At 36.6% G+C, this 25,138-nt stretch overlaps 1 protein-coding gene across 4 annotated transcripts in view; it reads right to left on the minus strand.

Annotated features, from left to right (window-relative positions):
* Positions 1–25,138, minus strand: part of tbc1d22a (TBC1 domain family, member 22a) — a 185,846-nt gene that overhangs the window by 146,504 nt on the left and 14,204 nt on the right. For all 4 annotated transcript variants that reach the window (XM_067391129.1, XM_067391131.1, XM_067391128.1 and 1 more), the window contains exons 4-5: positions 24,749–24,928; positions 3,839–3,909 (exon numbers count right to left, since the gene is read on the minus strand). In XM_067391129.1, the coding sequence (XP_067247230.1) occupies positions 3,839–3,909; positions 24,749–24,928 (251 nt within the window). The remainder of the gene's footprint in view (positions 1–3,838; positions 3,910–24,748; positions 24,929–25,138) is intronic.

A 25,138-nucleotide genomic window follows, 5' to 3' on the forward strand; every position in this document is an offset into this window, starting at 1 on the left:
CTTCAGAGGTCTTTTAAACAAATGAGATTTATACAAGGAGGAGGAAACAATGGTGTTTGAGACTCACTGTATGTCATTTCCATGTACTGAACTCCTGTTATTAAACTATGACGAGATAAATTCAATGTTCAATTCTATGGCACGTTTAAATTTTGAATTTCGAATATCCGAAAAAAGGTGTGTTGCATATTTAAACCCAAAAGATGTGGCGATGCTGTTTTGTTCATTCAAATCATTGCAGAAGAAGAGAAGCTCAGTGTGGAGAAGATCTTGGTCACATCAAAACAGTAACCAAGCCATTTACATTTTTTTCAAGTTATGCCTTTTAAATTTGAATATAATTTGAATATTAGTAATAGTAATAAAAGCAATAAATAGGGTTGCTAGATGATGGCTAATGTGTTCTAGGTAGTTGCAAGTATGTTGTAGGTGGTTTATAGCATATTGCTAGGATATCCTGGGTGAATGCTGGCACATTGCTAGGTGATTACTGATGTGTTCTTGGGGTTGGCTTGCCAATTGATAAAAGGTGTTTTGTAGCTTGTTGCTAGGCAACTGTTAAGGGGTTCTGGATGGTTTCTAGGTGGTTGATGGGCAACTGCTAAGGAGTTCTGTGTGACTTCTAAGTGGCCGCTAGGGTGTTATGTGTGGTTTCATGTTTGCAAGGCAATTGTTAGGTGGTTGCTTAGTGATCACTAGGGTGTTCTATGTGATCCCTAGATGGTTACTAGGGTGTTGTTAGTTGTTTGCTAGCCGATAGCTAAGGTGGTCTGTGTGGTTTCTAGTGAATACCAGGTGGTTACTATAGGTGGTTGCTAGGGTGATATTAAGTGGTTGTTAGGTTGTTGCTATGTGATTTCTATGGTGTTCTGGGTGGTTTCTTGGGAGTTGTTAGAGTGTTGGACACTTTCTTGCCAGGCAATTGTCAAGGTGTTCTGGGTGGTTTCTAGGATGCCGTAAGGGGTTTTAATAGGTGATAGCTAAGAAATGGTTGCTAGGTTATTGCTTGATGTGATTGACAGGTGACTGTTGGGGTGTTCTAGATGGTTTGTAGGTGGCTGCTACGGACTTCCAAGGTGGTTGCTAGGTTGCTGCTTACTGTCCAAAGACAAAAGAACCCAAAAGTCTCTATGACATTCTGGTCTCTAAATATATGGCTTTGGTCCCTATCTACATTTTTAGTCTGTTTGAACATGTGAGGTGACAAACAGAAAGAGTACTGGATGTGTTATTCTGCAAAATGTAATACTTAATGTAGTACAAAATTTAATCCTGTGTACCAGCAATAATGATTCTTGCCATAGCAAACACTACTAATGAAATCTTTATTGTCTAGGGGCTACCTGACAAAAGAGAAATTATTTCTTCTTAGGAAAGCGTTGAGCGGAGTTCGGTGGCAGTTTGTGAGGCGTCAGCAGGATGCACTGAATTGATCACGCGTTAAAGCGCCCATTCAAACAGTGATGCCGCCCTCCGCCGGTCATTACTCTTGTTAAAGGATGCATTCCAGCTGTTCACGCTCGCTCTCCACTCACTCAAACACAAATACACACACACTGATGAACTCACAATGTGCACACCTGTGCAGGAGCTCAATAGCGTGGATCGATGAGGTGTGATTGAGTGGGGCTGCAGTCCAGGGTTCGAGTCAAGATGACAGATGAGGTAGCCGTAGGCAAATGAAGGTCACATGGGTGAATTGGATGTTTCTGTGTGTGTGTGACCACACACTAGCCTAGAAGGGGGTCAGAATATCAAATATCCCCTTCCATTCCATCCTGTTTCAGACTGTCACATCATATATCAGTGTGGCAGAAGGGCACACAGCCGCCTGTCTGTGAGTCAAAGGGTACGACCACACATAACCCCCTGATCACGTCAGTCCTGTCCTGGGGGAAACTTTACACCAGTTATACTTGATATCTTTCATCCATTATAAAAGGTGAAAAGTGTGGGGTTTTTTTCGCCCGTTTTTTCTTAAAACATTTTCTCCTTTCTTAAAATGCATGGTCCTATTCGCACTGCTCAAAGTGGGATTTGAACCAATGTCAATCGGCATGGGAGATGGGTGTACTACCAAGTGTGCACCCCCTTCAATGCTGGTTGACACTGGTTGGGCCGGGGGGATTGAGTGGAGATTTACCTGCACAGTTCTTACCAGCTGGCGTTTAAGAAGTTGGTGACGATCATCCCCTTAAACTTCATTCCCATCCGGGTCACGGCACCAATTTAACTGGCCCTATTCACACCGCTCTGAGAGATTTGAACCAGTATCAACCAGCATAAGAGGCAAGAGAGTGGGATTGAAGTTTATCTACACAGCTCTTCCTAGCTGCCCATTTGTAGTAAACCATTTGAAGGTTGAATCCCTTTAAATAGCTTTTATAGCTCGCAATAACATGTTTTTCGTATCTTCATAGCATCCGGAGTTTCTCCATTTGGACTGCATTCAAAAATATCTTTAGTGTGGTGTACAAGACAGATCCTATTGTACCCATGAAAAGTGGAAAACGGCACATTACTTCAGTGGTTTCGTAAGTATGTGCTATTTTAGTTCTCTAGTAAAAGGTTATGTTTAAGTAAGCAGAGTCAAAAAATTAAATAGTCCTGAAAACTTCACTACCATTTTAGTCTCAAAACATCCTAGTATGCGAATGGAAATGTTTTTCGATACGCAAGCCCCATTTCATGTTTCACTGGATTCCGAGATGTGTCAGAATGCAATTGCAATGCATCCTTCTACGATTAAATCTCTTTCAGGTCAGCTATTGTCTTGATGAAGCAACATTTTGAAAGGAATATTGCTGAGCAAGTCAGTCAAACTCAACATGTTCATAACTAACTGTATAACACCACATCCAGTTTAAATGGCACACACATTTGAACCACATTATCACCACCTTGAGTCATGTGGTTTTCTCCCGCTACTGTAATGCAGGAATGCATGTTAAGTACGTTCAAACAAGCACCAAACATTCACTTGCATATTTCCTATTATTATTATTATTATTTATTATTATTTATTATTTATTATTATTATTATTATATTTCATATTTCATACTTCATTTGCATATTTCCATTAAGAATGTTTCTGGCTATAGAACTCAAATCCCTATTAAAAAAAAAAAAAAACACAATACTTATTTATTTTATTATCTTTTTTTTTTTTTTTTTTTTCCCTGTGGTGTTATTATTAAATTTCCCACTAAGTATATCATTAGTAGGAACATTTTCAGTAACCAAGACAAAAACATGAGTACATCTGCCATGGGCAGTCAAGGTTAGGTGCAAAAACATATGTTTCTACTTTGTGTTTTAATTGCATTTACTTTTAAAATTTACCATCTTTTTATTTTTATTTTTTTAATCTGTAAAAACTTCTGTTTATGGAGTGAAAAGTTAAAGTTAGGAAAGAATGAGCTTTAATGACAGCAGACACTAAAGCTGTCGTGCATGCATGATTCATGTTATCCCAGCATTTGAGAGCTTTTTGTGTGATTCAAAAAATGCAAGTGCATATGTATAGAATTCAGTTCAGTTGGTCCAAGAGTCCACCTAACAGAAATAGGGTTTGCCCATTCACAGATTCAGGTTTTGCTCGACCACTGAAACAGTTTAATGCACCATTAGTTTTCAGTCGACTGGACCTCTGAGCTTCCAGGCAGAAGTCATCCTAGAAGTCATTAGTAGGAAGCCTAATTACTTATAAATGTGTATTTATGTAGAATGCATTATGTATTCTTTGATTCATCTTGTAATGGATGTGCGCTGTAGTTCTCTAATGAGCTTGACCATTTGAAGCAGGACTTCACTGTGCGCTGAGATTGTTCTACTTACTGAGAGCAGCTTCCATGTGATTGGGCGCACCTGCCGCGGAATTCCAGACCAGCTCAACTTCCGAAGCTCCTCTGCGGAAAGAAAAGACTTTTATTAGAAAGAAAGTCACAAAGTCACAACTCAAAATAGTGGCACAAGTTTATTAAGCAGTCCTGTCAAGATTTTGCGGGACCTGATTTTTACATTCCAGAATGAAGCGGGTTTCCTCAAATAATTGCAGTGATATCTGTGGCCTTTCTGTGTTGTTTTGCAGCAAAAACCCTACGATTAGTGACAGCATTATTGACAGGATTTTTTGAGCAAAATATAATAATAATATAATGTGAATCATGATTTGTGCACAATAACAACCTGAAAAATAGTGTCAATTTTAATTTCATGTTGACTATAAAAAGCAAACAGATTTTGATAACACCAGTACAATGCCAACATTCACACAGAGAACCATAGTATTTGACAAAAAAAGACAGCACGTGCTATTGTTCAGAAAGTAATACCACTTATGGTATACTTAAAAAATATAAGATTGTAGATAAATTGAGAATCACAATTTGTGTGTTTCAAAAAGAGATCACGATTCTCCCACGATTTGGAACAGGCAACTAAACAAAAAAAAAAAACAAAGGTTCTGACAAACTTAATTGCTGCAGTCTAAAACAATTCAATGACAAATACACCTTTAACAGTCGCTTGTCTTATCAATTACAATTACATTGTCGCCACCTACTGGTGTAACAATGTAATTGATACAATCTTTATTTGAAGTGTCAAGTTTTCAAAACGTGATTTGATCTATTTTGATCGCTACCTGGACATCAGTGTTTATATCCGAATTATAAACTTATCCCAGTACTTCTGTGACAATTTGAATATTTGCAACAGACACAACCATACTGTGATGTTCAAAAGACTGTTTGTGAAGCGGCTCTCCACCATATGAAACAATAAAACTTTTCAAATACTAGTACACTACATTGTCAAATCGGACTTCTCAGGACCTCATTCATGAAACATAAAAGGAAAATTGCTCTGTAAATCATTTGTAAAACTATTTGTACATAAATTGTCACACGGAATTGGAAATGTATGCAATAATACTTTTATAAATTACTTTGGCTGAAAGTTTTTATTGAATAAGTGAGGCCCAGCTGTGCACATGCTTAATTCAGCGAGTGACATCCAGTTATCATGGAAATAAACATGTATTTTGCATTCAATTCAATTTTGTACAAAAATCCATTGCCGATCAAATCAAATTAACAAATATGTTAAAAATAATGGCTGATTTGGCATCATAAACAAATGTACATACTACACACTCTATACATACTATAAAAAGCATAATAACATGGCAGCATTTAATTCAAACATCTGTTGATATGTTCTAAATAGTAAATAGAGTGTCATCAAGGCATCTCTGATATACTCTTTTCAACATATAATGATTTAAGATGCACTAATCTGGCATATTTAATATAGGATTTGGCCTATAACATTTGAATTCTATGGGCACATCATGCTTTCAATAAGCACTGAAAAGTATGCATTGGTGAACCCAAGAGTGCTAACGTGAATAAATCTCAGTGAGGCAAATTGGACTTTTAAAATGGACAAAGAGTCCCTGCAGAGCCTTTAAAGTGCAAAAAAGAACTTTAATACCAAATATTTCTCATTTCATATCTGTATTGCATATTTCAAGGGTTGATGGCAGCGATCATAATGTGTTGAATGTGGATTAGTCATTTCTCAGATCCTTGACAACAGGCTGCAGTGTAATGTGCATACATTTTATTTGACATCAAAGATAAATCTAAATTTTAAATCAGAGGTTGGTTTAAAAATTCATACAATAGACGAAATGTGCCATGAATACAACAAGAGCCTTCTGGGGAAATCGTTTTTATTTTTCTAAAAAAAAAAAAAAAAAAAAAAAACCCTTTCTGATATCAGAGCTGGATGTTTCTTGTGCAGTTTCTTTGTCAGGGAAAAATAAAGACTGAAGCGTATAAATAATGAATAGTGTTGTTATGACTGCCATGCAAATACGAGTGACTGTAAAAACAAACATGGTCTACTTATTCACACATCATTCATTATTATTGATGTTAACACTTTTGCAGAGATGCCTCAAAGGTTTGTTATTAATTGTATTTCCAGTCAGTTCTTAAATGAAATGTTGGCCCAAATTATTCTTTGCATTACATTAGCAAAGAACAACACCCAGAGTTTTTTTTTTTTAAATCTGATCTACAGATTAATAGAAATCATGATTAATAGAAATCACAATGTAAATCTGGGTGGTCAAAATAACATTAACAAATTCATTATGGCAAAACTTGACCTGAGGTGTAAAGTATATTAATATTATTAATTGTACAACAGTTTCTATAAATGTATTTATTTATTTAGTAACACTTAATTGTCAAGCTGCACGATTAATTGTTAAAAGATCGCGATCTTGATTCAAAACACCCACGCAATCTCATTCCTAAATGACAACAATTCACCTGTGTCTATTAAACCTTTGACAAAACCATACAAAATCAAAATCAATGACAATGTGTTTGCACCACCGCTGAGACAGAGCAGTTGTTATAGGTATGAAACAGCTTCACAAAGTCTTTTCAACCACACAGTATCATTATTTCTGTTACAATAATTCAAATTATCACAGAAGTACTGAGATAAAAATGTATAGTTTGGATATAAACACTGACGTCTACAGTAGCGATCAAAATAGAGCAAATCAACTTTTGAAAGCTTTACGCTTCAAATAAAAATTGTATCAATTACATTCAAGAGATTTGTTCAAAAACTCTGATTCATCCAGTAAGGAAACAAAAAGTACTTATGAGTTAGTCATTAAATCATTCATTCAAACATTTTTTTTTTTTTTTAATAATTAATTCAGATTAATTTTAATAAAACATTTTAAATAAACTGCAGCAATTAACACTTTGTCAGAACCTCTAGTAAATTACATGTTATTTGTCTGATCAGAATCGTGGGAGAATCGTGACCTCTATTTGAATGAAAAAAATTGTGATTCTCAATTTATCCAGAATCATACAGCTTTACTTTTTTGTAATGTGTCCCTGTGTCTGTTTGTGAAAATAGTGTTTATTTGTAATCTGAAATGCCTATATGATTCAAGATACTTGTCAGGAAGTTGACCACAAAGTGTGCAATAAGGGGAAGGCATTGACGATGGATGGACGGAGTTCTGTTTTCACTTTTGCAATGCAGCGAAAAGAGTAGCCCGAACATTCTTCAAAACGTCTCTTTTTTTGCTTAACGGAAGAAAACAAGCCTTATGGGCTTGGAAAAACATGAAGGTGAGCAAATGATGGCTTTTGGGTGAATTATCCCTGAAACTCATTTTAGGGGTCAGTAATGCAGTAATCCAGGTAATTCCAAAGTCTTCATTAAGCTATATATCATTATAAAAGACACCATTTCCAGTCTAATGAATGCATTTCTGCCTATCTTCATGGTGCTTGTGCAATACCTGTGTGGCTAAAGTGTAAGGACAGAGGGCATGAGTTTGTGTTCTCTCCAGGCAGGTATGCTGGTGTAGTATATGAGGACGGTAGGTTGTCCTGACATATTGAAGGCTAGCTTTAATGTGCGTGCTGCTTTACGCAGGAACTTTATAGGGAAAGCGCTCAATTCATTAAACACAGAGCCACTCAAGGGTGTCTCCTCGGCTCGCACCTTTGAACCCTCATTTGCGCTGTCAGCCGCAGAAATTAGTCGATGAATCTTGTGCCCTGGCACTTAATTAAACTATCTGTTATATTTCCTCCACGTGGCATTAATCTCACAACGGGGGGAGAGGAAGAGAGAGGAATTAGACATTCACTATTTCATCAGCTCATTGTTGCTGTCTTTGTTCCTCTGGAGACGGTGACCTCAAACGAGGTTGTGATCGTCCGGACAGTTGCTCCTGAAAGGAGTCTATGGCTGCCAGCTAAATGAGTCTCACAAAACCTGTATTAACCATGCCAGGGCCATATTTAACCTCATAATCAAAAGGGGGGGAAAAAAGAGCATGATCAAATCTATAGCTTAAATAAAAATTAAGATCATTTGCATTAGACACTTAAAGGGTTAGTTCACCCAAAAGTGAAAATAATGTCATTTATTACTCACCTTCATCAATCATGACAGGAAGCTTCGAAGCATAATGAATCAGCGTATCAAATCATGATTCAGATTGCGTCTCAAACCGCAAAACTGCTGAAATGACTTTGACACATGACTTTGGCCCTCTGAACCGCTGATTCATTATGCTCCGAAGCTTCCTGAAGCAGTGTTTTGAAAATGGCCATCACTATAAATCATTATTTTGGGTTTTTTTTGGCGCAACAAAAATATTCTTGTCGCTTTATAATATTAATATTGAACCACTGTACTCACGTGAACTGATTTAAATATGTTTTTAGTACCTTTATGGATCTTGAGAGAGGAAATGTCATTGCTCCCTATGCAGGCCTCACAGAGCTATCGGATTTCAACAAAAATCTCAATTTGCATTCCCAAGATTAACGAAGGTCTTACAGGTGTGGAACAAGTAATAAATGACAGAATTTTCATTTTTGGGTGAACTAACCCTTTAAGCACATTTTCTCCCAAATTCATTGATTTCCAAATGGATTAAAAAATGTATACAATACAATACAATACAATACAATACAATACAATACAATACAATACAATACAATAATATTCAATGTATCTATGTCATGATATTTGTGTTGATACCTAAAATTAACAATAAAATAATAATAATAATAATAATAATAATAATTTAATATTATTAGTACTATTTTTCTTGTTGTTGTTAATTATTATGAATATTATTGTTGTTAATGTCTAAATATAATGAAACTCAATGTATTAAAAAAAAAATATATATATATATATATATATATATATATATATATTTTTTTTTTTTTTTTTTTTTTTGGGGGGGGGTGAAATATTACCCTGACATGTTTCCATGAGAACTGTATGTAACTCCATTTTGTACACAGGTGTGTGTAGCTGTGTATATTTGTGGACTGTACTATTCATGTCAAACCACTCTAAGGCAGTCGTTTCATTTTCTTTATCTAATTTGTGTGAGGACTGTTTATTTCTGTGCCAATACCGTTTCTACAACCATCTTTCTTTGTTAGCTCCAAAAAAAAAAAAAAAAAAAAAACAGGAAGCAATAGATACACATTCTCAAAACAATAAATGATTATTTTGAGTCATTCAGATTTCCTGACAGAGGAGTTTCTTCTTATTATTGCAGTTTAAGTAACACAACACCCAAAGTTCATACTGTAATCATATTCGATATCAATGAGCCTTTATACCAGTATCAAACCCCTCCGTCTCATACATGGTGACGTATTCATACTGAAAATGAGGTGGGTGAGAACAAATAAACATATCACAAAAAACAACTGTAAATTACACTGAGCATTTCAATAGAGTGCCGCATCTCATTTCCAAGAAAACATGCCATTTCCACAGATCTATTATCTTTTTAACCCACGGTTGGCAATCAATCCACAAACAACCCCAACAAAAAATATAAATAAATAAGTAAAATAAATGCCTAAATAAATATATGGATTGAAACCCAAAAGGAGCTGTGCAAAATATTCAAGCTGCTCTTGTTCATACAATGAAAGTTAATGCACCATGAAAGTTTCATAAAAGTAGACTCCATTGTAAGTATTTCCTTTGACATTCCACAGAAGAAAAAAATAAGTCTCACAGGTTTAGAGCAACATGACTGTGAATAAAATGATGACAGAATGTGTATGAATAATTCCTTTAAAATGTTCGTACTGCAGTTCCCCAGTACGAGTGAATGAATATTACACTACCACAGCCCATTGTGTGTTCTTTTTAAAGAAAATCAAGTCTCCAGAATACCCTATAGATTATAATGCCTTCCCAAGCCTGTACATCTTTGTGTTGGCCCTGCGCAACAGTCAGCTAGTGGTCTATTGTGTGCTTCAAACACTGCCGCAGACTGAATTAAACACAGGAACTCTGAATGGACTTACACAAGCAGTATGAGCGCTATAATCCCTCAAAGAACCACTACAGCTACTATAAAGAAAACATACAATGCCACTTCAAACAGGACTTCAAAGGTTCATCTAAGAGTTTATTTAAGAGACAGCAAAGAAAATGGCAAGAGAGACAGACAGAGAGAGGCCTTGTTTACACCTGGTACTAAGATCCATTATGGTTGATCGGATCACAAGTGAATGACACCAAATACAGGTGTGAACAGGGTCTAAAACATTTTGATCTTGTCCACGTTTGACCACTTCCAGAAGTAGTTGCTTTCGTAGTGTAAACGCTCATGTGGTCGAATGTGTTCGAACAGCCACAAAAGAGCGTCAACTCTCCACCTACCAACCTAATGTGTAAACAATATGAGAAGTGTGCTAACCAGACGGGATTTAAAGGAACACTCCACTTTTTTGAAAATAGGCTCATTTTCCAACTCCCCTAGAGTTAAACAGTTGAGTTTTACCGTTTTCGAATCCATTCAGCTGATCTCCGGGTCTGGCGGTACCACTTTTACTATAGCTTAGAATAATTTATTGAATCTGATTAGACAGCATCTCGCTCAAAAATGACCAAAGAGTTTCAATATTTTTCCTATTTAAAACTTGACTCTTCTTTAGCTACATTGTGTACTAAGACCGACGGAAAATGCTTATTTTTGAAATGATTATTACGCAGGAATGAGAGTATAGTTCTTAGCCATATCAGCCTAGAAAATTGCAACTTTTCAATTTCCGTCGGTCTTAGTAAACAATGTAAATACAAAAGAGTCAAGTTTTAAATAGGAAAAATTTCAAAATTTGCTAAAAGTCTAATCAGATTCAATGAACTATGCTAAGCTATGCTAAAAGTGGTACCGCCAGACCCGGAGATCGGCTGAATGGATTCAAAAATGGTAAAACTCAACTGTTTAACTCTAGGGGAGCCTATTTTCAAAAAAAAATGGAGTGTTCCTTTAAACTTTGCCGGCCGAAGACCCAAGTTTGGTTTGAAGGCAAAAAACGTACCAAGCACAATGTTCTCTCACCATTCCTGATTTCGAACACCATGTTCGCCATGGTTTTGTGCAGCTTTCAGTGCAGAAACAAAAGCTGCTGCTCTCTTTATGTTTTTCCTTGTGTGTTCTAATAAACATTGTGTGAGCTTATTTCATCTTATTTCAAGAAAGATTTGAGGAAAAAAAAAAGAAAAGAAAAACAACATACATTTACCTGCTCATAGACCTTCCCCTCAAAGAAATCAGGACAGAAGTGGTTGAAAGTGTACAAAAACACCAGGTTTAAAATAGTAACATGTCTCTCTCGTATACTTGATCTAATCAACAAAAACGCATCTTAATACCAGGTGTAAACCCAGTATTCATATTTGGCTATTAGGTTTTCTCAAGACAGTGGCAGTAGAAGCAGCTCCATGTCAAAATTCAAGCATACAAGAGCACTAATTAAGAGATATTTTAATAGTGTCATTCTCATTTATTCATTTGACAGATACTTTTACCCAAAACAACTTACATCGCATTCAAATTATTCATTACGGTGACCAGGTGTGGGCAAATTCGGTTCACTGTTATGTCATAGCCACGACATTAAAGGGATAGTTCACCAAAAAAAAAAGAACAATCTATCATCATTTACTCACCCTCAAGTAGTTCCAAACCTGTATGAATCTCTTTTTCTGCTGAACACAAAGAAAGATATTTGGAGCATTGTCAGTAACCAAACGCCCTGCATTTACTACCATAGTAAGAAAAACAAATACTATGGTAGTCAATGGGGGGGGGCGAGATCTGTTTGATGAGTAAATTATGGCAGAATTTTCATTTTTTCATCACTTCAATTTGTGGGAATGTAATCATTTTGTCGAGGTAATGACATCCTTATGTAGTGGCCTCGAGATCCTATGTTGATCCCAATTTCCAATATATACTACATCACCTATAGTCCTGAGAGAATGGTATGCTCATAAGCATGAAAGGTCTTTATTCTGAGCTGTAAAAGTTTAGTTTGGTACTAGATTCATGAATGGCAGCGGTAAGTCATATAAAGGACACTGCAGCACGTGGCAGAGCCATAAAGTAATGCAGCTCTTGTAAAGTGATACTTCACTGTATTAACGCAGGCTGCTGAGGATGATGATATGTAGTTCAGGTGTCTGGGGAGAGCGTACAGTAGATACTTTCTCTGGGGTCTTAGAATAACTGCACCGTTGTATTTCATTGATTGCATTATGAATTTCCTTTCTCTTTCATATGAATTGCGTCATGAGCCAGGTACAACCAAAGCCAGGTGACACATTTCTGGACAGAAATAAAGTTTGTAAAAAGTGCAAACTTTGGCTTCAGTGCAGATTTCAGGCCAGTGCATCTGATTCACAAGTTCAGAAACAACTAAAGTTGGGTGTAAGACATTCTAACAAAGTGGTTCTCAACCAGTATCGAGGCCTAAAAATAGGCTGCATGGCTGTTCTTAAAAAAAAAAAAAAAAAAAACATGGTAAATGCAAATCCCAATAATGCAATATAATATAATGCAATATATGTAATGGTGTTTAATTACGATAACAAAAACTTAAGATATTGTCATCTAAATCATCCAAATAAGCTGTTCAATCAAGAAGTCTTTGACTGGAACTCAATACATTTACTCCAAAAATTAGGGAGGACCAATATTTTTGGAAAAACCACATACTGAGAAAACACAGCGAAGGAAAATCTGAAAAACCTGTGTTTGTGGTCATTGTTTTAAACGAGATTACTACAAATACAGTATTTTATGTCAAACGGGAGGGGGGGGAGAAAGAAAGCTGTTGCCATAGTGTTCCATTTTTACCATAATGCCGTTAAAAAATTAGATAAAATCCAATTTTCAGTGATAAACTTACCCTTACAATAACTGTTCTGTTAATAACCCTCTGCCGATCCGACATATCGACAAAAATGCGGAAGTACAATCTGTAATTTCCACGAAAGCCCTGAAGATGTCAAAAGTCAGATGATGCATTTTGCCTCATCTGACAGACTTTTGCTGACAAATAAATGTGAATTTTTCAGTCCAGGTAGCACGGAGAAATTGAAATTCAATATAGGAGACCAAATACTAACTTTAAATGCACTGAGATGAATAAGTAAGTCTCAGAAGCTACAACCCAGTGCTTCACTCACTTCTGGGACTTGCTTTACCACAGTTAATTGTGTCTCGAGTGCTGCCTGTGAAGATTTGAGTGCTCACCAAGGTTATCTGAACAACTGTTTGGAGTATTTCACGACTCCAGATCTGATCCAGGTGACCTTGTTCAGCTGTAGACTGCTTAAACATAGACCTTGATGTGAGCAATACCTTTGAGCAATATTCTCGATTTCTCAATAGTCTCTATGATGAAAAGATACTGCCACAGAGTCATAATTACAAAAAAAAAAAAAAACATTAAAGTGAACACAAGCTGCGAACTGTTAACATTGCAATGAAGCATTAAGAAAACGTGTGATTTAGCATTTTAGCACTATCCACAAATAGAATACAAAACAGGGCCCCAAACACTTTAAAAATGAAAGAAATGTCCTTCAATCACCAATCTCAGGAGATCACTAAATAATATATGAGTTATTTTATATTCATTTAATATTCATTTCATTTGTGATTTGCATTACTTGGAACCGTGTTACCAAATTTGGGACATCCTATCCTCCAGTTTAAGTTTACTGACTGCTTACTGACCCTGTTTAATGGCAACACATATCGTATGGCTACATCTTTCAATATTTAATGTGCAGACTTCCAATACAAATGTCTTATTAAAACCACACATTATGCTTTACAAATAGAAGGGGAAAAAATAGTTTTCCATTAGCATTATGCCAATCTTTTTTATATTTATATATTTGTAGGGTTCACTTGAAATAAATTTGTTATTCTGAATCAATATGTTGTTAAAGGACAATACATTAAAGCATTGATGTGTCTCTTTATAACTAATGCTACTATAATGACACTTAAAGGGGACCTATTATGCCCTTTTACAAAGTCTTGATTTTTTTTTTTTTTTTCATGGTCTTTCGGTGTTTTCAGGTATTAGATTTTTCACATATTTTACATTGTTGAAGCACCTCTCCTCCCAGTCTCTCAGTAACACTCTGTTTAGCTCCTGTTTCTATGAAGCCCCTCCTTCTGAAAAGCACAATGTGCTCTGATTGGTTGGTTGGACCAGTGAGTTTTGATTGGTCAACCGCTTCAAGCATGTGTCCGAAATGTCACACCCCTTACCATAACAGAGAGTTTCAACAAACTACAACCAGCTAGGACCATTTTCCTGGTTGCATTCGAACCTGTTTGAACTTTGAAGAGATGCTGCAGACTTTTCTTTTGACTCCACTGAGAACAGCTAAGCCAGAGCCTGAGCACATTGGTGTCATGCATCTATCGCTGTTTTCCATGTTCGCAAAGTAAATATAGAGGCTATAAACTGTGTGTTTGCGGATGACAGTGTTTCACATGCATTAGGCCGGGTTCACACCGCACGCGGTAGCAGAGCATATTTTTTTCCGGTGCCCATGTTAACAGATGAGAGCGTTCACACCGCACGCAGAGGCTGCGTGGCAGCGCGTAGCAGGAGCAGAGCAGAAGCAGCAGTGCCGTGGTCATTTAGGCGCTGGGTCTATTTTTGCTGCCCTGCTAATGCTCAATTAAAGTGAAAGTACACCTTTGATGGACAAAATAAATATGATTTCACACAAAAAGTGCTCAAAATGCACAGAATAAGCATATCTAGTGTGTTTTAACAAGAATTGAAGTATGTCAGGAAAGAAAATTAATATTAAAAAATATTTTTAGAAGATTTACTCATTTAAACTTGTTTTTAATTATTCAGTTTGGGTTAAAGTATGGTATATTATAAAAAAAACTTAACTAAACTAGCCAGAAAATATGATATATAAACATTATTTTAGTTATTACACAGACAGCTGCATAGGCTCTTGCATACCCAAATCAAACCCGAGTTTGCTGGCTTTTTTCACCGAGTTTGCTGTGTTGTAAACATGTTCATGCGTCAGATTATGTAAAACACAAAGCTTACCTTATTTGTGTGCGGCAATGGATGACACAAGGCTTTTTTTTTTATTTATTTTTTTTTTATTTATTTTACGTTTATATGCGAGTATTGTACACCTTGCATGCTAACAAACTTTCAAGACTATGAAGTTTATAAATGACCAACTTATAAAAACAAAATTATAGCTGTGTTTGTAAAGAAAGGCTCACTTTATATGTAGCTTGGAGCTGCTGCTGTGACATTGTACAAATGCTTCCAGTGTGAATACTCGCACGTCTCTGCAGCTACAGTTTACGCGCTGCTAACGCGATGCTGATGCTTGCGGGTGTGAACCCGGCCTTAGACCAAACAACGTACACTTTAGCATCAACTTCGGTACCACGTCGGTCCTGAAATTTAAAAAATGTGACAAAGCATGCCCCCCCTAGTATTTTGAGAGCTGTTGAGTGGATTCTTAAAAGATTAGTTCACTTTCAAATAAAATTTTCACCCCGATGTCATCCAAGATTTCCATGTCATTCTTTCTTCAGTCGAAAAGAAATTAAGGTTTTTGATGAAAACATTCCAAGATTGTTCTCCTTATAGTGGACTTCAATTGCATCCAAATGGTTGAAGGTCAAAATTACAGTTTCAGTGCAGCTTCAAAGGGCTTTAAAACATACCAGACGAGGAATTAGGGACTTATCTAGCAAAACGATCTGCCATTTTTGAAAAAAATGTAAATGTATATGCTTTATATAAAACAAATGATCGTAAGTAGAAGAGGGAAGGTGTAGGACATACAGCGTAAGCTTTTTGAAGAATACGAAAGAGCGGTTTTGGCGGATCCACTTGGAATGCGATCATTTGTTTTATATAAAGCATATACATTTAAATTTTTTTCAAAAATGGCAGATCGTTTTGCTAGATAAGACCCTAATTCCTCGTCTGGTATGTTTTAAAGCCCTTTGAAGCTGCACTGAAACTGTAATTTTGACCTTCAACCGTTTGGAGGTCATTGAAGTCCATTATAAGGAGAATAATCCTGGAATGTTTTCATCAAAAACCTTAAATTTCTTTTCGACTGAAGAAAGAAAGACATTAACATCTTGTATGACATGGGGGTGAGTAAATTATCAGGAACATTTTATTTGAAAGTGAACTAATCTTTTAAACACCTCTGATTGGCCATTGTGTTCACTAGCTCAACAGATATGTCTGTGATTGGCTATAATGATGTTTAACATGGCTAAAAACATGTTATAAATATACATCAATGATGCTCTTCATCGAGCACTTACACAGATAGACACAGGAGGGTTTGAAAGCACTCACTTATCAGATGAACAGTCTATCAGCCGATATATTAGGGATTTTGTTCCTGTGTATGCGCTGGTATTTTCACATTTTTAACATTTCAGTGCCAACCCTAGTACACATACTTAACTGGTAGTTCCTACTGTGCTGGGTCAGACCCTACTCTGAAGTAGAAGCTAATTTAGTTTCCCCAAAAGGCATTCCTAGAACTAAAATCATTCCCAGTTCCTGTGGTGCGAACATGCCAAAAAGCAGGTACTTCCGCCATTAGTTACAGCAACTATGAAAAGGTTCCTCCGGTGCGAAAGCCCCTTTGGATTGGACTTTGAGCATGAAAAAGGTCTGCAAGTTACAAAGTGCAAACGTCAACATTACACATAAAGACATTTGAAAATGTAAAACAAAAAACAGCTTAACAGGAGCCCTTTAAAACCAAATGAGGATGTGGAAAATAATGAGTCACAGCAATTTTTGGAGCTTGTTAGATTATTTCAGATTCCTGCAGTGACAAAGGTAATTGGCTAATCTATAAACATCTTACCCCATATTGGCAGAAATGAGAAATAGTAACATTAGCTACTGCTTAAAGATGTAAAAACAGTGAAAGACAGATTAAGTTCATTCTCAATTAAAAGTTTACTTCAACATTAGCATGCATCACAGATGTAGCAGAGTGGTTTAGTTATTTACCAATACAGACTGGAAAGCTGTATATACAGCATTAATCCCAGACTATAACGGGATAACAAAAATACACCAAACATGAGAGAATAATCGATTAAAACTCAAATGTTAAAAATCAAATGACAAAAAAAACACTTTAAAAATGCTAAGCTCTTGAAATATACTTCAATATTCTAAACCCACGTGACTGTTTGAGGAACAGGCGTCAAAAAGCATATTTCGATTGTGATGCAGCAAGTTAAAACATTAAGTTTATGTGTGCTTTCTGTCAATGATAAGCTTAATAGACACTGTGAACAGTGTCAAATGGAAAAGAGAGAGGAATTATATCATTTTTAGTTTATATAAACCACTATTAAAATGTACATGCATATTCTCTCATGTTTTTAGACTTATTCACAGCACATGAAATGTCTCCAGGAATTCTTGCAATGGCTCAATGCCAGATTCTTAATATAATATTCTTGAATTCCTTAAAGAATTTCTGTCAAATATGCCACTAAACTAAGTGAATTTGAATCAGACTGCATTTATAGTAGGTTGAGCACTAACAGAAGAATCGGCTGTATTAAGACCACGAGAGCACCACAGCTCCCCCATCTGAGACACATCGAGAGAAAAGGTAGTCAAACGGTAGATAGAAGGGTTCAATAGAGGTGATGCATCGCCATGGCAACAGTAGACAGCATCAGGGAGTAATTGCTTCCTGTGATTGTAGCAGTCTCTCAGAGAGGTAAAAGCTGACCACCTGATGGCATCCCTCTTAAAAACACATCTGTCAGGTACTCATTAATTTGGAGACTGAGATGGCAAGAAACGCTTCAGAAACAAGAGCTTGTAAAGGGAGAAAATGACTTTTTGCTCATTACTGTGCGTTAGATAGGACAAATTGAATGTCTATGTACTGTTCTATCTATTTTCAAAGACGCTTTTGTACAATGCTCCAATACACGACACATTAAAAGTTTGGACATTAGACTAAAACTTTTCTTATGATCTTCAAAATATTGAGATCTAAAGTCTCACACTTCAATGCTTGAAATGTATTTTGTAGACAGAATTAAACTTAAGATTTCTTTTCATAACCATTGCTTTATGTTCCGGGTATACTTCATTTTCGCACAGTTGAGCCTGGAGCCTTTCAAAGTATCCTCCTTTGGCCACGATTACAAAAAAGACGCAATCGGCGTATGATAACTATTTGGTGGACTTTGCGCTCAAGTCACTCACACATGCGCTGTTGTACGCACACAGTCCACGAGGACCAAAAAATATCCGCAGACCCTCTTGATGATGAAAATGACGTCACACGGACAGTGCACCGACCGTCATGGAATGCAGGTGGTAGAAGTATACTTTGGCCTTAAAGGGGCTCAATGTAGGAATGTGGTTGAAATAGGTACTGCAGTCCAAATTTAAAATATTGTTTGCCCCGCCCCCTCGTTCAAAGACACGGGTGGCCAGTTTGAGGACACGCAACAAGACTTACACACTGTAAGCTGATGAGTTGATTTATCTGTGTTTTAATAGGTTGTCGTTCATAGAGATTTTTAGATGGATGCAGAGGCTTTTTAGGTCTTCTTATATAAATCTCATTTGTTTAAAAGAACTCTGACGAACAGGCAAATGTCAACATAACACCGACTGTTACGTAACAGTCAGGATCATTAATATGTACGCCCCCAATATTTGCATATGCCAGCTCATGTTCAAGCATTAGACAAGGGCAGGACGTCTGGATCTGCACAGCTGAATCATCAGACTAGGTAAGCAAGCAAGGACAACAGGTTAAATGGAAGATGGAGCAATAATTACTGACATGATCCATGATATCATGATATTTTTAGTGATATTTGTAAATTGTCTTTCTAAATGTTTCGTTAGCATGTTGCTAATGTACTGTTAAATGTGGTTAAAGTTATCATTGTTTCTTACTGTATTCACAGAGAAAAGACTGTTGTTTTATTTTCATTTTTTAAACACTTGCAGTCTGTATAATTCATAAACACAACTTCATTCTTTATAAATCTCTCCAACAGTGTGCAATTTTAGTTTTAGCCACGGAACACTATCAAACTCATTCAGAATCAAATGTAAACATCCAACTAAATACCATACTTACGCAATTAGACGTTACATGACGAACACTTTGTAAAGATCCATTTTGAGGGTTATATTTGCTGTGTTAACTTTGTTTATGCACTGTTTAAGGCAAACGCGAACTCCGTGGGCAGGGAGCTTGAGCATTTAAAGGGGCTACAGCCTATATCGGCTCATATGATGCCCCAAAATAGGCAGTTAAAAAAATATCTATGGGGTATTTTGAGCTGAAACTTCACAGACACATTCAGGGGACACCTTAGACTTATATTACATCTTTTAAAAAGACGTTCTACGGCACCTTTAAGCAATTAAACAAAATTCAAATATGCACAATATACAAAGAATAAATTAAATAAATAAATTGATGTTGCGATACAGCTTAGCGTAGCATAAACAGTAAAAAGAAGATGGACGATGCACCTTCACTCTCTTCTGTTGTAGAAAAGTGAAGCCACCAATGCCCAAGATGGTGCTGACATCTTGCAATAATTACATTGTTCAGAGCCCAAGCATGTGCAGTAGTGAGCATGAAGTGGCGCGTTATCAAGGTTTCGCCCACACTCCCACAGAATCAATCGCAAGCACACGCCCCTGAACTTTTTTTTTTCTTTTTTTTTTTAAGTAGCCTGACTGCTCCAATTTTGATTGTAGTACAACTGATGGCTTGTTAAAATAAGTTAAATAAAACTACTAACCTTACAGTCATAACTCTGTTCAGCTTATGGTTTGAGTTGCATTTACAAGAGTAAGTTTGAAAAGTGAGTTGTGTAGTTTGAAAAGTGTGCAAGTTATGTTGGTGCATGACACCGGTGTTCTCTTCTACTCGGTGCTGTTTCTAATGCGAGTCTATCTAACCGTTTCTCCTCCTAATCTCCTCCATATCACTTTAAAATATAGCATTCTGTGCAGAATTCAAATGGGTCTGTGGTCTGTGCCAACTCGCGCATATGATCCGATCTGTGCTATCATGTCTCTGGACCGGAGCAGACTGTATGTGTGCTGCAATGGTTTGCATGACACCAACATAAAACCAGGCTTCATTTACCCCAATGGAAAACATTTACACTGTCTGAATCACTCTCTATTCCATGTATATAGCACTATGTGCCAATCATATTAATTGTGTGAACAAGTGACCGATGACCGCAGCTTCAGCGTCTACTTATAGTGTAGGAGGTGGAAAGCTTCAGATTCTAGAAAGCACTTGATTGGACAGAAAATGATTTAATCAAAATCATTGATCCATATTGGCAGAAGTGAGAGACTAAGTTTTGAATGCTTATATCTTCTAAATGTGATTTTTTTTTTTTTTTTTTTGAACTTTATTATGAATACACACAAAACAAAAAGAAAGACAAAAAACACATGAACATTGTCCTGAGAGTGGGCTTCATACATTATTTACAATCAGAAACAAACAAGTTAAGGCATAGATTGTGTCCTATTTCAGAAAGTCAATAGCTGGACCCCATCTTCTTTCAAAGGCTGTGACTTTTAGTTGCAGTTGTGCTGTCAACCGTTCCATTAAATAAACTTGTCTTAACTTTTGTATCCATTGCGTAACGGTAGGTGGCTCAGGCTTTAGCCAACAGATTATAATTTTCCTAGCCGTCATTAAGAAGAGACGGAGAAGAAATGCTTGATCTTGTGAAAGGTTGTCTGGAAAAATGTCCAATAAAAAAGTTTGGGAGTCAAAAGATATGTTCACTTTTAGTAAATTTTCCACAACGCCCTTAATGTCCCTCCAAAAGCAATGTATGATGGGGCAGTCCCAAAAAATATGAGTTTGATCACCGACCAATCCACATTTCCTCCAACATTTGTCACTCATACTACTCTTGGTGAGGAAAGATTTCAACGGAGTCCTGAAAAACCTGATTTTTGCCTTCCAATCAAATTCCCTCCAGATCTGACTGCCCACACCCTTATGACAACCAGAACATATATTAACCCAAACATCGTCTAAATGTGGATTTTGTCAGTGTTTTTGAGCATACTAGCTTATAGATAACCTTAAGGCTAACATATTTGACATATTTATACTAAAAGCCAAAAAAAACTTGTAAAATGTATTTTTTCCAATCAGAGCTATTCAAGTAATTTGTTGAAACGTCTTGAATTTTTTACATTGCAATATATTGACCTTATTCCTGACTAGCCTACTGCGTTTCCAATTATGGGTTCCACTTCCGGTTTGGGGAACTTCCATTCAAAAAGAACGAAACTAATCGTTTCACATCATAAGGTTGCCCTACGAATAAAGCTTAACCCGTAACATCATGAGAATTCCGTAACGCTTGGTATTTTAACGTAACGTTATAACAAGAATATCTATAGCAAGAGCTCTTTTCAGCCGCTGCTTTCTATCCTCGTTTTATTTTGTCCCTTTGCATACCGCTGTAATAGTATGAAAGAGGACACATATGCTGCACATTTGTGGTCTGTTCTCCCGATATAATTCACAATATATCCCATTAATTATTAATTGGAATGCACGAAGAATCTCTCGTTTTCCACCTCAAAGCCTAACATCTCTTTCCAGGTATGTTTTCACAGGTACAAACAATTTATTAAAATGGAAATCACTTTGAAATAGTATCACGCAGTGCTGAAGTTCATGAACATTTTTATTAAATTACTTTTTCATGGCCTGTTGAAAGTACCTTGTTGATGCTTTTACACTTTTAAAAGGCCTTTTAATTTTCGTTGGTTGAAGGGTGAGTAGAATAATGTAATCTCATTGTACCCAGTTTAAAAATAAAACGCATTACATAACGAGTCTATCACTGACTGTTTACAGCTTAACGGAAGCTCCCATAATTTGTGCAAAGCATCATGGGGGCGTAGGAATAAGGTGGATAGCATAGAAAAACTGAATATTGTGTGTGTGTGTGTGTGTATGTGTGTGTGTGTGTGTGTGTGTGTGTGGGGAGGGGGGGGGGTAGGGTGTTCAATATCATGCAGCCCTACAGAACTCCATGTAACGCCTGAAATGTCACTTCTGAATTTAAAGGTAAAGTTGGCAACAACAGCTGCAAGTAATTTAGCAAAGAAAATGTACTGTGGACCTTTAAGGCTCTTATTAGTAAATCACCTCTATTTTGCATGTGAAACTGCTGCCATAGTTCACACTTTCATTTCATTTAGGAGTATTCAAGTTGCTGAATGCTGATTACATACTGTTGATATGCAAATGTCATGTTTGATGGTAATGGTATTGCCATTATAGAACCATTTTCGCCATTTCAATAAATAGTAAAATAAGCCTATTTTAAAAAGTTTCAACTAAACTTCATGTTATAATAAGCAATACTTCAATACAATCAACTCCGCCCCAAAATATGTGGCTCAGTGCCATTTCTTGGGATCTTTGAGTTATTATGAGTCACTGCCAATAGAGGGCAGTCATCAGTGCTGTGCATGGATAGATGGGAATTCATTATCATGTTGGAGATCCCAGCTTAATTATAGATTTCATTCATATTTCATTCTGCTGCCACATGTCTGACTCATAATTTCAGATGTCTAATAATGGCAACAGCAGCCAAACTGATTCAGGGACGCCCTGAGAGCCATTCAAAAGAAACCAGAACTGACACTCCAACATCCAGAGGCCTGTCAACATCGACACCGTCCTGACTTCATAGATCTGCAATGCTTATACCCCAGAGATGTTACTGAGCAATAATATGAGAGCTTTACAGAGAGGGTTGACATTACAGACTGTTAAAGTGAAAGCAAAATTTACACTCTTTACTTCACACTGTATTATTGACCACAATTCATTTGCACGTTCATTAGCTTTCAATGATTAAATTAAAAAATTATTTACTAACTCTCATGTCATTCCAAACCGGTTATGTGGTTTCTGAAGAACATGCATGTTATTTAAAATTTAATATAGTTCATAACAACCATATCTATCCACATCCACAACGAAGAAGGAGGAGAAAACTGTACTACTTTTGATTTATTAATCCAATATTTGCCAATTGACCATTCGCCGGGAGTTTGACTGACAGGCAATCTAACCAATCATAACGCCGAATCCGCCATTTTGTCCAACAAAGAGTCAGGGGAGTTAGTAGATTAACGTTGGTGGACTTTAACTTGAAAAATGGTTTGTACTGACGTCTTTCTGCGGTTGAAACAACATTCCTTCACATGTTCATTCATGTTTACTTGATGCTATAAATTAACTTGTAGGAAGAGATGATCGGTTCACGAGCTGCTTGAACTGAGGTGCTACAGCGATTTGTCATGACACGTTAAAGAGCCACAAAATGGTATTTATTGTTTAAATTTCTTTAAAAATGCCAACATTTAAAATTTGAGACTGTTTCATTTTGAGTCACAATGAGCAAATTATCAAAAATTTATTTATTTTCACATCCCCTATTATAAAGCTTTCAAAATGATGTATGAATTGGACAAAAAAAAAAAAAAAAAGACTGAGCTACACCTGTTTGAAGTCGGTAGAGTCAGCAAAGTCAATTTTGATAAAAATCTAGTTTTCTGACGGTTCTAAAAACAAAATCACCTAGCAACCATACCTTAAAATCCTTGTTAATAACACAAAATTTGGCACAAAACCCATATCTATAGGAAGAAACATATTCAACTTAATTCCACAATTGTTTGATTAACATTAATAAAATCAACAGCCTATATATTAAGACCTACTGTATCACACGGAACTAATATAATGTTTTACACATCAGATGTTTTTCCCCAACAGTTAACCAAATATTCACTTAAGACATAACGGATATTGTTTGCGTGAATACTCGCCAAGAATTTTTTTTAACACTGTAATTCTGTGTATATGCAGGCTTGGGAGGGTTACTTTAAAAATGTATTCCATTACAGTTACAAATTACTTCATAAAAAAAGTATTCAGTAACGTAATCCAAGTACCACAATATGAAAGTAATGCAATCTGATTACTTTTGGATTACTTCAAGATCACATGTATTTAAAAAAAAAAAAGGGAAGGAAAGAAAGAAATGGGGGGAGGGGCAACTTTACTGTAAATAAATAGCCATTTTAAATATAATTTTAATTATTTCTTCCCTCTACATTTTTTAACGTAACTAATGAATTACAGTTACTGGATTTTTGTATCCCGATTACATAACGCCATTACATGATTTCCGTTACTCCCCAACCATGTTTATATGTGTATACCGGGATCACGTGCTGTCCGTGGCATCACATTTCATTGGTTCAGACTCATGCCATCGTGAATTCGCTATGAATATTCACAAAGTTGGAATGCCTCGCTTTACAATGATACCAAACTTGTGCTGAGGGGATGCGCCAGTCGGCGAGAAGTGAGCAGAGAAAAACTGCATTTATCATGGACAAAGGAAAGGTACTCCTCTCAGAAAATGTACACAGAGATACTTTTAGATTGTTTAATTGCCATTGAGAGCATTGGGATTGCTGAATTCACAAATTTTTGTGAAAACCTCAAATTCGAGCAAAATTGGCATTTTTCACTTGTTTTGCCTGTAGCTCAAAATTAGCCCATGCGCATTCCGACTCATTTTGACAGCACGGGTCACATATATTGGACATTGGTATGCGTATGTTCTTGTGATGTGTTGCCCAAGCATACATATAGCCAAGCGCACAAAAAAAATGACACTATGTATTCTATACTTTAGAAATCATGTAACAGAACTATAAAACAGCTTCTTACCCAGATCAGTATTAGGCCCGGCCAGAACCTGTCTGAACTTATCGAGTCTCGACGCCTCTCTCTCGGTCATGGCAGGAGTTCCAGATGTGTTCTGATCCGCCATACGGGCCACCAGTGGAATCACGGGCCTGTGCGGGAGTGACTGCTGTCTGTGTAGTGCTGCCTGTTCAGCGCCCACTTCTGTCCACAAACACAAGAGAAAACACAGCTGAAATGAGAATATACAAACTGCTGCCTGCTTTCTCACATGCCTCAGCCCACTAGATGTAATTACGGAGGCAATTCATGTCACACAGTTTGCCCAGAGGTCAGACGAGACAGTTACCCCAAGATGCTCAGCTAGTGGTAATGAAACACTTCTCTGTCAAACTAAATCCATTACAGAGCTCG

The sequence above is a fragment of the Chanodichthys erythropterus genome, chromosome 8, assembly GCF_024489055.1.
Source record: "Chanodichthys erythropterus isolate Z2021 chromosome 8, ASM2448905v1, whole genome shotgun sequence".
NCBI classification, from domain to species: Eukaryota; Metazoa; Chordata; class Actinopteri; order Cypriniformes; family Xenocyprididae; genus Chanodichthys; species Chanodichthys erythropterus.